The sequence below is a fragment of the Ammodytes marinus genome (assembly GCF_949987685.1).
Source record: "Ammodytes marinus genome assembly, chromosome: 14".
NCBI classification, from domain to species: domain Eukaryota; kingdom Metazoa; phylum Chordata; class Actinopteri; order Uranoscopiformes; family Ammodytidae; genus Ammodytes; species Ammodytes marinus.
Genome location: NC_137218.1, coordinates 27,096,125 through 27,110,911, shown reverse-complemented (window position 1 = coordinate 27,110,911; position 14,787 = coordinate 27,096,125). Strand labels below are relative to the sequence as shown.

At 40.6% G+C, this 14,787-nt stretch overlaps 2 protein-coding genes across 2 annotated transcripts in view; both read left to right on the top strand.

Moving 5' to 3' along the window:
* Window positions 1–14,276, top strand: part of camkk1a (calcium/calmodulin-dependent protein kinase kinase 1, alpha a) — an 80,666-nt gene extending 66,390 nt beyond the window's left edge. Inside the window, exons 11-16 of the mRNA XM_080041647.1 lie at window positions 325–378; window positions 1,034–1,107; window positions 3,443–3,530; window positions 5,796–5,924; window positions 6,567–6,670; window positions 10,657–14,276. Of these exons, the coding sequence (XP_079897773.1) occupies window positions 325–378; window positions 1,034–1,107; window positions 3,443–3,530; window positions 5,796–5,924; window positions 6,567–6,670; window positions 10,657–10,723 (516 nt within the window). The 3' untranslated portion in view covers window positions 10,724–14,276. The remainder of the gene's footprint in view (window positions 1–324; window positions 379–1,033; window positions 1,108–3,442; window positions 3,531–5,795; window positions 5,925–6,566; window positions 6,671–10,656) is intronic.
* The window catches only part of atp2a3 (ATPase sarcoplasmic/endoplasmic reticulum Ca2+ transporting 3), a 333,837-nt gene that overhangs the window by 131,636 nt on the left and 187,414 nt on the right, over window positions 1–14,787 (top strand). The window lies entirely within an intron of this gene.

Genomic DNA, 14,787 nt, shown 5'->3' with positions numbered 1-14,787 from the left:
CTGATGAGAAATGTCTGCGTCTTTCAGATAGATTACGCAGGGTTCAAAGGGCTAGTTTGATCATTTCATATCTATCAAGGAATATAAATGGTTTTCTGGGAGAGCATGGAGAGAGAGAGAGAGAGAGAGAGAGAGCGACCTAGAGTTAGACAATGGTGCTGATGGATAGGTAGCTACAGTGTCTCTAGCTATCTCATCACTCTAAACCCATCTCCAAGCTATCTGGCCGTAGACATCCCCTGCAGATTTAGGTCATGGTGTTTGTATTCGTGCAAGTATCTGTTTGCCTTTTCTGTCGCACTAAATATCACTCTTCTTTTAAAGGCGCTGGACGTGTGGGCCATGGGAGTTACTCTCTACTGCTTCGTCTTTGGGAAGGCAAGTCTGCACAATTCCTTTTCTCTCTCAGTGGCTTGTCAGCACCCGTGGGTTAATAAATGCAGGTAACATTTAAGGTGGAAGGTTTGTTGTCAAAATCACTACATTTGTCAAATCTGCATTTGTAAAATCAGTGAACGTCTCCTCATAATCCGCTACCTGTCCGTACTGTGTGTGAGATGAAAAAAAATGCAGTGTTAATACACAGCTTAGGCTTTGTAAACTGGTATGTAAACAAAGGGGGCCACCTTAGCTAGCAGCATGCCCGTTTATTAACACTGGATTTTCTTTTCTAGCACGCGCACAGGGTGAAAATGTAACAGATTGTGAGGAGATATTTACTGATTTAATCTTGGACAGCAACCATTCTCCATAATCGCTGAGTCCACCTCTAAAGGCTGGGTCAATTTCTGTATTTCAGAAGCACCCATGCTTGTTAACAGCACTTATGTTGAAACAACGTCTATCACCAAAGGTTTTATGTTTGCTATGGCAGCCGTCCAGCAGCGACATGTTCATGAATGAATGCTGTGTTTACTGCTGCTGCTGTTTGTTTCAGTTGTCTTCAGGGACACATATTTGCTCTGTCACGGTAGTAACTCAATGTCCCTTTCCTTGTCTTTTTTTCACTGCCTTGCCTCTGCTCCACCGGCAGTGCCCGTTTATTGATGAGTACATACTGGCTTTGCACAACAAGATAAGGACCAAGCTGGTGGATTTCCCCGAACAGTAAGTCCATCTCCTGCTTCCTTCCCCTCTCCTCTACTTTAAAAAGAGCCAGACATGCTGTTCCAGACACCTCCTGTCTACTGCTGGCGTCAATCCTGTTCCCCTGTTTCTTCATATGTATGTATTCTTTTATTTGTTTCAGGACAATGCACATTAATGAACATGTACAGCAGTACATGCAAAGATTTACAGATTGTATCTCGGGGGCTAATTTCCATCTGTAGTCCATTAGGCAGGTTGATGTTACAATAAAAATGACAAAGATATACAATAGAAACATTTGATTGAAAACGTATTTATTGCTTGCACTGCAACCTGTGACAGCACACACAGTAAATGTCACCCATGTGTGATCAAAACAAGCGTTGAAAAAGGCAAACAGGGACATCAGTTGCCTGGACACACACAAGCTTCCCCCTATCTTCCCACTTTGCCTAAAAGGTTGAATATAAACACAGAGATGTAATTGGGTGAGTGCTGAAAAGACAAACAAGTGATGGGAAGCCTGGAAGAGGCTGGCCTTGAGGTAGACTAAGGTGATACACTGATGAAGAATAAACACAGCACATTAGCAGCAGTTTGAGTGTGTGTCAGGACAAGGTGTTGCATTGTTAATGATAAGTGTCTCTCCCCTCATTGGGCTCAAGAGACTCACCGGTAGTGTCTGTGTAGCATAATGGAATCATCTCTGTAATCAACAAATCAATAAAAGTTAGCAGCGCTGCCGTGCTGTCAGCACTGATAGCCCCATTATACACTGCAGGTGTGTAGTGCATTTAATGTTGACTCTCTGTCATTATGAGCTATGCCTGAGCTCACCTAACCTCATTTTACTGAGATCCTAACGACCTGTATTTCTATCATGCACTATTTTATAGGGATGCATGCAAATGACTAGTTGAACGTCTATACGTCTGCTGCTTCACTAGTTGGCACCAGAAATACTAGTCTGTTAGTAATGATAATAATCATCATCACGTGGACTTGAACATATAATGTGTATGAAAGAACGTGTGAGTATAGGCCTATGGTGTGGGCTAGTAAAAGAGAGGGAGAGAGATAAAATGGTGAGAGCAGCACGAAGCAAAGCATAAAGGTTTTCTTGACCGCTGCTGAAAGGACTGCTGTGATGACACGTTCCATCAGCCATTTTTTTTCTGACCTACTATGAGGATATCTTTTTAATTCTTAAGGTGATTTCTATTCTTGAAATGAGTTGAGCTACTTCACAATCTTCCCACATACAGCCAAGCAATTGCAGAATCCCCCCCTGGGGCAGAAGCAGCCCTGGTTGGGAATCACGACTATAAATAGTGTTCAGTTATTTTTGAAGAAAATGAATACCTTCATGTCGCTGCTCAGCTTCTAAGTGACAATTAGTGACACCAGATTTCTGATGAGAAAATGGTCTTCAGATGATCTAACTGCACACAGGAATACTATCTCGCTGCTTGCTATAATTTGGAAAATAAGTTCATTCGGTTAATGTACATTCTTTATCCTAAACTTCTAAATGTAAGGGATTTAGATGGTATGTTGTTAACACTGGCAAATGTATTTATTTTTCGAAATGGCTTCAGTTACATATTTTGTATTTTGTTTAATTTGTTGATCTTTCTTACATGATATCGATGTGGTTAACGTGTACTTCATATGATAGGTTGACATGGTAGTTTTTAGGACTATGATTTTTCATTACACAAATACATTTCAAAAAGGAAATGCGGATAGTGTTCTGAGTATTTTGACAAACTTCAAAAAACTAAATCTTCTTATCGGCTTTATGCTTTATGCAGGCCCAGATTTTCAGGTCCAACTGTGACAATCAAGTTATTATGGTAATAATTGTATGCACCTTGTCTGTAGATATTTTTTTACTTTGATGCATCAGATTTGAATGTGTTCTCAATGACCACTGGGTCTGTGTTTGTATGTCAAATGTAGAGCGTATGATATAATCAAGATGCTCTACATGCATTTAACAACCTGGTCTAAACAGGGCCATGGATGACTTTGATCTGCATGTTTCTCATCGTGTAAAACGTGTACAAAACAAGCCGGTCTCTGAAACATTTTCCTTCATTCATCGTTGGTATGAATAGAACCTGGATCCCTGTACAGTTGAACAGTTTAATACGTTGCTGAAGACTCACTTTTGTAGCATTGGCCTTTAACACAAGTTGAGACTTTGACACTCCTAACTTTTTCATGTTTCTTATATGTTATATTGTATTGTATTATCTTGTACAGCACTTTGGTCAACTGATGTTGTTTTTAAATGTGCTATAGAAATCATTTTGACTTTGACGTTTGACTTTATCATTGTTTGGTGCAGGCCTGGGATCAGTGAAGAGCTGAGGACTCTGATCTTACGAATGCTGGACAAGAACCCAGACTCCAGGGTCACCATCCCAGAGATCAAGGTAACATGAAAGAACAAAGTCCCATTCATAGAGAGACCATAGGGTCAGTCACTTATTGTCACTGTCTGGCGGAAAAACCTTGTATCTCCATTTTATTTTTTGACATTGTTATTAATTTTCATAAATCAGTGCCATTGGTCACACTTCATGTCTGAGTCTGCATGTTATGAAGAGAATCGTAATTATTTCGAAATCATCACATAGATATATCAGTCTTTTATTGTCAGTTCTGATATATGCAAGACATACATCACATTGCAAATGGAGTTTATCTCTGACCCACAGTGCAATCGGAACGATAAAAAAATAGAGTTAAATAAGATAAACAAGATATGTATTAACAATATTTACATTAGATAAATTCTAAATACTAAGTAGTGCGAAGGAATTTTCTGTGCAATATAAAACTGTATATATAAGATAGAATAGAAAGTAGATAAGTTAAATTGAAATGTGCAATGTGATGAAAAATATTTACAATGTGCAATATGCAATCAACTGGATGTACATTTTAAGGCACATATATGAATCAAGATTGCCATTTTCTGAGGATTGATTGTGCATCTCTAGTGTGTGTTAGAGAGGCATGGAGGTCCAGGATCAGCCCGGTACACATGTCACGCCCCCACAGAGTTTCCATGACACGATAATGTTTCAGTTAGTCATCTTCTCAGCGGAGACTCTGTTTGTGTTTACGGAACGATAGACAATTAGGCTGTCAGAGCACAAGACAACGCATTATGCCTAACACACACATGCAGACGCATGCACACACGCACACAGACACACGCACACACACGCGCATGCACGCACACACACAAACAAACACATCTCTTACGTGACACAAGTGATGAGATGCAGCTAGGTAAACCATTTTAAGTCAGTAGAAATCATCAAAATGAACTAAGAATGTTAAAGTATTCAATGTAATGTCATTTCATTTCAAACAAAAACATATTTGAGCCCCTGTGCTATACGCTTTATATGTACCTACATTATTACTGTTAGGAACATTTATTCACTTTATGTCACAAGCGTTGTCTGGCAGTGTTTCATACGCCAAAAATGACAACACTATTTTTTTTAAGGAGCCTTGTTGCATGTGTACTTTATAGGTCCATAGTGTACACACTCTAAATAACAGCCGTAAACCAGAGCATGTGTCACAAACTGCGGCAAATGCCGCAATTTTTTGCAAAAACACAGATTGTAATATTTATTCTGATTAAGGTGTATACATGCCACAATATTGTGATCAAGATCGTATTCCTCCAGGTGTCTTAACCCGGTTATGGCTTACTCTGAATATGAGCTAATGATTAAGGTGAACAAGAAATCATTTTTACATCTTGTACTGAATATGACCTTAACCGGGTTAATATCAGAGTATTGCTGTGAATGTAAACATGGCCATTGTCTTTACTCTTTTTGTTTTCATTTGTTAACAGTAACAAACAAATGTGTGTTACCTTCAGACTTATACTTTAAATCAATGTGCACAGTCATGAATTACGACTAATACGAATAAAGTGGTTGGTAACTGTGATGGATTATCCCTGTCATGCTACTTTTTAAGTCTCCCCAGTCAAGGTAGCAAAAACAACATTAATCAAAACAGATTGGCTGTCTGGCTGGTTAAAGCATGCCTCGCTTTTGAACATTTTCAATTATAAAGCAAACTATGCATGTGTCTAAGTCATTAAAGGTGGGGCAAGTGGTTCTGGAGATTGTTTGTATACAAAATCACTTTTTGTCAAATCAGTGAATATCTCCTCACGATTTGATACCTGTTCATACTAAGAGTGCGCGGAAAAGAAAATCTGGTGTTAATACACAGCCTAGGCTCTGTAAACTGTTAATAAAACAAAGGGTGTGTAAACAAAGGGGGCCCACCATAGCATGTAAACCATAGATAGTACAAACATGGCAATTTACAGAGCCTAGGCCTCTCACTGTACAGACAAGAAGCAGATTGTGAGGAGATAGTCACTGGTTTGAGAAAAAGTGATTTTGTCAACAAACATTCTCCAGAATCGCTTACCCCACCATTTAATAAAAAGTGCAGTCACCTATGATGATTGGACATTGTGTGTGTGTGTGTGTGTGTGTGTGTGTGTGTGTGTGTGTGTGTGTGTGTGTGTGTGTGTGTGTGTGTGTGTGTGTGTGTGTGTGTGTGTGTGTGTGTGTGTGTGTGTGTGTGTGTGTGTGTGTGTGTGTGTGTGTGTGTGTGTGTGTGTGTGTGTGTGTGTGTGTGTGTGTGTGTAGATGGACCAGTGGGTGACGCAGGGAGGCACTGAGCCCTTGCCCCTGGAGGAGGAGCACTGCTCTGTGGTGGAGGTGACCGAGGAGGACATCCAGAACTCTGTCAAGTTTGTCCCCAGCCTCTCTGCAGTGGTGAGGAATACCACGTTCACCGTAGGACAAGACAACACTGCCTCTCAAAAGATGCCCTTGGATGCCTCACTTTGAACAGTGTCTGTTCTTGTTCCATTTTCATTTCCATTCATTATTACAGAACACTGTGGTTTAAACTCTATTGTAGTCCCAGGTAATAATCAATTAACCACCTACTTGTTGTGCGCTGAAAAAAAAAACTGGTGTTAATATACAGCCTAGGCTCTGTAAACTGGTATGTTAACAAAGGGGGCCCTATATAGCTAGCAACATGCCCGGTTAAAAGAGTCGAGGCGTTGAATTATCCCTAGATTTTATTTTCAGAGCACATACAGTACAGACAGATAGCTGAATCATGTGAGGAGATACTGTATTTACTGATTTTGACAAAAAGTGATTTTGACAGCAAGCATTCTACAGAATCGCTGTCTCCACCTTTTTAAACATTTTCTATACATTACTTTTGAGATTTCTTTGCAGTTTATTGCACAAAAACACAACAAAAACTGCTGGATTTGCTTAACCCCCTTTGCATGCCAGTCTCACCATGAAGTGGCTAATCCATCTAATGCAAAGCAAAGAGATGAGTGCCTTTTGCACGTCTTTGTAACCATTGGGCTTTACTGTGTGTGAATGTTTCAGATCTTGGTGAAAGCCATGCTGAGGAAGCGCTCCTTCAGTAACCCCTTTGAGGTTCCCAGCAGGAGGGAAGAGAGGTCCATGTCTGCACCGGGCAGCCTGCTCATGTAAGCGCACGCACGCACACACACACACACACACCACACGCACACACACACACACACACACACACACACACACACACCAGGTCCTGATATCCACTGTAAACTCTCTACTTGCAACTGTCGAGATTGCCTGAGATTCCGACTCCCGATTGGCACCCACCCCCCCCCACCTGTCTCCTGCATCCGCTCCCGCAGTAGAATTCAGCTGCGGTTGGGTTGCCATAGCACCATGAATCACTCTTTCATTGTTTTGCAGCAGAGCTCACAGCTTTTTCTAAGTGTTTCTTTGTGTGATGCGTTCAGGCTTCAAGGGTATAGGGATTGAGAAGGGAACGGAGAATGACACAGACCCAACAGGGCTGACCTTATAACACACCAAGCATACACAAGCACTGGAAAGAAATATGCTAAAGAAAGCTATCAAAACAAGGTATATTTAACTTGTAATAGGTAATATGATGCAATATTTAAGTCTTTCGAGATAGAAGACATCTTGAAATTAGCAGGGAAAATAATGGTGTTAGGAAGTGTTATGCATCACAATAAGCCTGTCATGCTCCCAAGCAGTGTTCTTCCCGAGCTGCGTCTGTCATTCTCTTCATTTCAAAGTGGAATTTAACTTAATTCAAGTTACACATCAGTGGCAACGTTCTAGATTTAAGATGATACTAGAGATAAGATTATGAAGTGATATTTAAGCTTTTTAAAATGAGATGATGTATTGAAGTTGTGGTGATTGTGTCTTGTATTAAGTGTCATGAGATATTTTGACTGAAACATTAGACGAATATTTTTGGTAAGTTTATTTTTATTTTTTTGCAGTGTAGAGGGGAACTGAGAATGATACAGACCCAACATGGGCTAACCTTGGACTTTCTGTTTTTCATGTATTTAAAGTAGTGGTGGGCCGTTATCGGCGATAACGTGCTGCGTTAACGCAAAACTCTTATCGGCGATAAAAAAAATGTCGCCGTTAATCTCTTATTCCACCTCCTGTTCGGCTCAGGGGAGATACTAATAGCCGGGGGCCGTTGTTGACACTTGAGGAGCCTTTATTCTCTCACACACCCGCCGCTCTCTCTCTCCATCACTTGCCCACGACACAATCGGGTATTGGAACGCAGGGTGGGTGTGTGTGGACACCGGTCGCCACGTGACTATAAGTTTCCAAGTTTTAAACACTTCTATCTCTTCAACGTCAACGTCACCGTACCCGAATCCTAAATATCCCCATAGCAGACGCTATATTTCATCGGGGGGGAAACTTTGTTTTGCGCCACAGTTCGGCCGTAATGCTGCTGCACACACACACACACAGACACAGACACAGGCGCACACACACACGCTGCATGACAGAGACGAGGGGCGCTACCAAAAAGACGAGAGGAGCGGTTGGAGCAGTTGGTGCGTTTAGAGCAGTGGTGTCAAACATACGGCCCGCGGGCCGGATCCGGCCCGCGAGATGATTTAATATGGCCCGCGACTTGTAGAGCACACATTTATGAGCATTTCAAAAAAAAAAGTAAGTCTCTAGAGACACATGCGTGCACATTTATTTACATAAAATCGCAATCGCAGTCATTTGTGCAGTTATGTAAAATGTTTCACTAAGGAAAATTACAGAAAAAGTAACGCACAGTGACTTTGATGAGTAACTTTAATCTGATTACTGGTTTGGAGATAGTAACGCGTTAGATTACTTGTTACTGAAAAAAGAGGTCCGATGCCGGTAACGCGTTACTAAGTAACATCTTGTTGAACATTATTTATTTTCATCACCAATTATCATAGTAGAACAGCTTCCTCAAGCAGTTTGTGATGCATGTTGGAAACAGGAGATGAGCCCCTGGTCTGATGCGCCACCTGGCTTGAGAAACACGTTCTCAAAGACTTACTTTGAGTCATTATTTAGGGAGCACACACACATTATGAATGAATTCAAATGAGCCATTTTAATCTAGATTAATCTAGATTAATTCCAAAATTAATCTAGATTAATCTAGATTAAAAAAATTAATCTATGCCCACCTCTAATTTAAAGTGTCTTATATCCCATTGGGTTAAAAACATATACTAGTACAGCCCAGGGGCACATTGGAGCATCTATATCTCTTTCTTAGCTGCAGTAAAAGAGCACTTGCTGGTGTGCTTGGGCCCAGTCATCTGTGTTATGTGTCTAGCAGACTTTAGTCATGAAGATGAACCGCTGTAGTGATGAGTGCGCTAGAGACTCTAATCTCCTGTTGAGAGCGTTTTTTTATTAGATGATTTCTCTACTCTCTGGGCCATATACCCTGTGTTCCGCACATTTCTACTATTCAGTATGGTAGAAAAAAGATTTAGTATGTCCCGATTCTTGTGGCCAGATTTAGGATGGATAGAAAGACCCGGATGTCTACTACAGCCGGCCAAGATTTTCTAGTGTTGAAAACAGCATTTTATTTGGGCGATTCTGACCCATAATCCGGTGTGCACCGGAAGTGACGTCACATCGACGGAGCTTCCATTTGAAATCAACCAGAGATGAGACAGATATAAAAGCAAGAGGCAAGATCAGGGAGCAATGCTGTGATGAAAAACATAAGTAAAAGTATTTCCCAATTGCATACTGCATCCTCACTAGATTCTTTTTTTGGTCAGATGTAGTATGTAGAATAGAAAAAAGTATGCGATTGGGAATGCAGGGATAGTTTCCCATGTTAATACCCAGGGGGAATCAGAGAGCTATCTAAGGTGAAGGTGCTTTCAGGGGGATTTCAGTTTTATTCAACACTGCCCCCTGCTGGAAAATGAAAAAGAAAAAAACCTGGGCCTGGAACACTTGATTGGAATAGATTATGTACCCCTAGCTCATTGCGTTATGATTATTGTGCTTCAGGCTTTAATTATGTTGTTGATGAATGGGAGGACTACAATATAAAAACGACCGCAAACAACAGCCTTCTGATGTGTGCAGCCTTTTGATCATCTTGTTCAGCTACTTTCAGTTGAATGTTTATGGAACCATATACGGAAAAACCGCTAAAGCTTTAGATGTTTTTTCTGAATGAAAAGGGAGAATAGTAGAAGAATCATGGCTTTGAGTCAATGGTTTTTTGCTCAAGCTCCAAAAACGCAGAATCCTACATTTCCCATAATGTCATTTGTAATAGATTGTCCTCGCCTCGTAATGCAAGTTTTACACATTTCAGATATAATCAATATACAGTAAAAAAATATATATGAAAATTGTCCTTTATTTTGATTATGATCATTGGTCAATCCAGCTCTTCTGTTGGCGCTATACTGTACATGTAGGGCACCCTCTTATTGAGCACAGGTGTGTACAGGGTGGTCATGCCCTCCACACACACACACACACACACACACACACACACACACACACACACACACACACACACACACACCTAGGTGACGTGTCCATCTTTTCTCCCACTTTGCTGCAGGGACTCGTGGCCCTTCCGGCCCTCTTTTAAACTGCACCCCTCGCTCAGGTAACACTGTGTGTCTGACATCTACCAGCCGCCGAGCCCATTGTCATTCAATTAATCCTCAATTTCCGCTAATCCCTATCATGACAAGTGATTGTGGACCCCCCCCCCCCCCCTCTCTCTCTCCAACTCCAACTGTCATCGTCATGAAAGAGTGTAGCTATCCCCCTACAGCTGTCTCATTTATCACTGTGTTGCATCGATAAGGCATTTTTGTGTTGTTTGTTTTTTTAGCATTCATCATGCAGCATAAATGGAGACACAAAGCTTCTCTAACAGCAGCAGCATAATCATTTAGATCTCTGTCCTCTAGTCTCCGCGGTACTCCAACTTGACAACATAAAAAAGACTTCTCATAGTAACTGGTCTGTCTGTCTGTCTGTCTGTCTGTCTGTATGTCTCTCTCTCTCTCTCTCTCTCTCTCTCTCTCTCTCTCTCTCTCTCTCTCTCTCTCTCTCTCTCTCTCTCTCTCTCTCTCTCTCTCTCTCTCTCTACTAGGAAGAGCAGCACAGCAGACAGAGAAGGAGAGCTGGAGGACCTGCGTGAGGACGAGCCCTCTTCTTGAGTCTTAACCCCGTCAGCACAGCCTTGTCCTCAGCCCTGTCCTCTTTGCTTGACCCGCTGTGTGCTCAAAGACTGCAGGCATATCGCTCTACAACCTAAAAACACTCTAGGGTTTTGAAACCAATATAGCGCTCTTGCTAACATTCAGACTAGTGCACGTGCGGGCTTGCTTCCGTTTCCCTGTCAAGAGTATCCTGTCTAACACCCCAATTTCCACCATATTCATTCCCCAGTGTGTTCTCTTTCCGGTCGCAACGTTTTGATCTAGAGTGTTGCTTGTCTTAACTTTCTCAACCGCTTATACTGTTGGCCGGCGGAGAGGGATTATGCTGAATAATTCTTGGATCATTAACAGTTGTGGGGAAACAGCCGAGATTGACCAGTATGTCAGCTGGCATTACCCTGCAATGTGAGAAAAAAAACTGTCCAACTTCAAGAATTTTTATTTTTTTTTCTTCACCCATCTGCATGATGAAGAGTTAGGCCTCGTCATCAGACTGTCTTTAGCCACCTGTCATGGTCAGTCCCCATGGCCTGACAATCTTCTCAATAACCATGACCAGACTTCAGCATGTTAAAATGGACACTTGTTTTGTCTCTTCAGTGAACTATACAGGGCTTTTCCGTGGCTGTGACCAATGATCATTGTTCATGTTGTAAATAGATGTCTTGAGGTGTCACCACTAGTATTATCAATGTTTCACAGCCCTGTCTGTCTGTCTGTCTGTCTGTGTGTAACTACTGTGCCGTTCAAGTCTTTCCCCCGCTGCAACTGGGTGATATAGGTTGCAGTTCCTTCCTGTGCTGCCTTCACTGTCCTCATACAAAGACTATTTATTCGTGCGTCGGCTCCTTTAAGGCTTCTTCTCCTACTCTGCTATGTGTTGTTTGTGTGATATCTGTTGTCGGAACGCTGTCTATTTCCTTTCTTATCGTAGGCCTACTGATGCCGACTGTTTTATTTAGATTATTTTTAATTCGAAGTGTATGTTGTTTGATGGTGTGTAGGTAGACAGACTGAAAAAATGGACTGTAAATTACTATTCCGATTGCCTATTTACTTCAAAAATGTCCCCTTCCAAGGGAGAATTTGTACAACATTCTCGGAGGCAGAGCTTATTTAAGTGCTTGAATAATCAGTTTGTGCTCTTACCAAAGAAATTGGATCTAAACGTATATATCCAGGCTTGTTACTCTCCTTTTTTTTAAAGTTAAATATGTTATATAAAATTGTCATTCTTTTTCTTATTCAATTTCTGCGTCGTTTTACTTAAATGGTGAATTCCATTTGAAATTCCTAATTGATGGCCATTGAAAATGATTCCATAAATATATTATTTTATGTTTTTAAATATTTTAATTAAGGTTTATATTTATATTTATATATGCCTGGCTTAGCTTTTTCGAAGTCCCATGCATGTTTGATAGTTAGCTGGCATTGCTTATCATGTGAGATCACAGATGTGGGCTCAACGGATGACTGATCCTTATGATTTGAGTCCTTTGTTTGCCAGTCAGGGAGGTCGGCTATCCTGTAGAAAGCCATTTATGTGGGTCGCTTTGTCTCAAAAATCAATGAGAACATTTCTGCCTCCACAGCAAGCTCTCCTTCAGATGAATGTTTATGTAACTCCACTTTGATTCTGTCCTCTTGTCTTTTTGCCTGGCACAGCATTTCCCTGTAGAGAAAAGCGTGTTTGGCTGGCTGAGTGCTCTGATCACTTGAACTGCAGTAAAAAAAGAGGCATTTTGAAAGTCATGATTAAGCCCAGGCTGCCTACAGCAACACTGCTCTGTCCACTTGACTTCTTTCCCCCAGTGTGCCTGATTAGAAATGGGTGAGTGCGGCCCCTCTACATTTCCAACCATTAAGCTTTGCCCCTCAGTGTCCTGCTGTGAAGGATGCTAATTGAAGCGCACACAACCCAGAGGGAATTGGCACAATAATCTGAATGGAAAGGCACTTCACATACTGTGTTTCTGTTTAACCATTCATGTGTTGCAGAGGCAGAGGGACTTAATGCATAAAAAATCATGAATGATGTTGATATTGGAATGACAACTTGTGGGTGGCTGGATAATGTAAAGCTCTATATAGCTTTATTTTATGTTATCGTCCAGTGAAAGAGTTGGTAAAAGATGTATTTGTAGAATGTAGAGGATAGATGAATATCTTGATGTTGTATGCTGTATATGCAGTTTGAAATGAAGGGTTATTGGGGGAACTGTTTGCAGGGTAACCTTCAATGAAGGACTGTCTGAACCAAAAAGTATGAAATGGTGTGCTCTATTTGTATATGTTTTTTATGACATTTGTATGGAAATGGTCGTTTATTGAAAGCTAGGTGTTTCCATCTTTACATGTGTTTGTATTTATGTACATTGGTCAGTGTCTGACGTGCAATAGTGTTGATGTCTTTTATCATCCGCGTATTATAGGCTCATTTCTCTGCTGTCAGAGCAGACCACTCATCTTTTTATATGTTTTTAAGTTGTTGTCCATGTTGGAAAAAAATGTAAATACTGCTTTTATTTAAATGATTGCACTTTTCCACTTACAGATACAAATTAAAGTTATTGTTATTCCATATAAGACTATACTGGGACCTTCCAGCCATTTAACATTGTACAGTTTATGATCAAGCTGTGTGGCTTACCTGTAATTGAAGACCATATTCACTGTGTATCTGTATGCTCTCTCTGTCCTCCTGTGCTTCTTCTAAAAGTATTAACTCTTTGATATGGATCTGCATGTCACATCATTGCTACTTTTTTATATTAATGTGATTGTTCATCTCCCAGTAACATAATCCCCCTGTCTGTGTCTCTTGTAACCAAGCTGCAGTGACCAGCACGGTTTTGAATAGTTGTCAATGTTGTGCATAACATCCATGCAACAGAATCTTGCATAAGCGAGGTAAAGGAACTTGTGGATTTGACTGCTGAAAACATGCATGAGGCCAAATCACTGTAAATCCCCTTACTGAATATGAGCAGGGATTTAATTATAACCTCTTCTATAAGGTTATGCTTTCTGCTCTCTATTTCTGATGCCCTGTTTACTTTAAAAGCACACATGCACCACTCCAAAAACAGATCCCATTTGGTAGAATATGTAGACATGTAGCTAAGGACTTAAGTGATTTTGTGCAGATTACTTTAGCACATGGTCATTTAGACAGTCCCTTACAGTAAGTTATAATTCCTAAACTGATCTTCTTGTCCCTGCCATCTCGTAGGCTTTTTTTTTTTCAAAATGCGTGCTAATCTTCACAAATGTTGTGCATTTTCAAGAGTAGAGAGCGCTAAAAACCTACAGACTTTAGGCATTCTCCAAAAAAAAAAATCAGCTGGATTGTCTATCACTATTCTACTGCTAGTGGATACATATTAAAGACTACTATTTTGAAAAAAAAAATCAAATGCATTGTATTGTGCTTGGCCTTGTGCACATGGGAGTCTAAACGCTTGTCTAGCTTACTGTTGTCACTGTATAGAAGAAGAAATATCCGATGGGTGCATTTGCATGGGTCGCAAGTGTCTAAGGATTTCAGGGTCATAATTCTATCCAAAGGCGGAGGACTGTGGGAGGGTGAGTTTCTACATAACATGGAGTCGGAGGCAATGGGCTCACTGCTGTGCATTATGTGATTGTCCTGGTGTGTGTGTGTGTGTGCTGTCTCGTGCATCTCTGAATGTACTCACTCGCCTCTGTCCAGTCTCTCACACAAAAATTTAAGCATGGCAGAAGCCTATGGAATGCAGTCGTTACAATGTAAATATGTACCAAAATATATATAAAGAAGCTATTTTTTTGCATGCTTTTTGTACACCTGGATATACTCAAAGACAATAAAAAAAGAAAAGCTGTCTCCTTTCGATGTCTTTTTTTGCCATGTCACTTTAAGGGCTCCATAGCTATACTGTTGGGTAATATAACCACATATAAACTTGTCATATCTTCTGTGTGCAAAAATGTAAATTCAAAATGTAGTGGAGTCAAAAGTCGTTCTAGTTCCCCATTTTTGACTGAATTTGGATGAGTAGAATTATAAAGTAGCATGA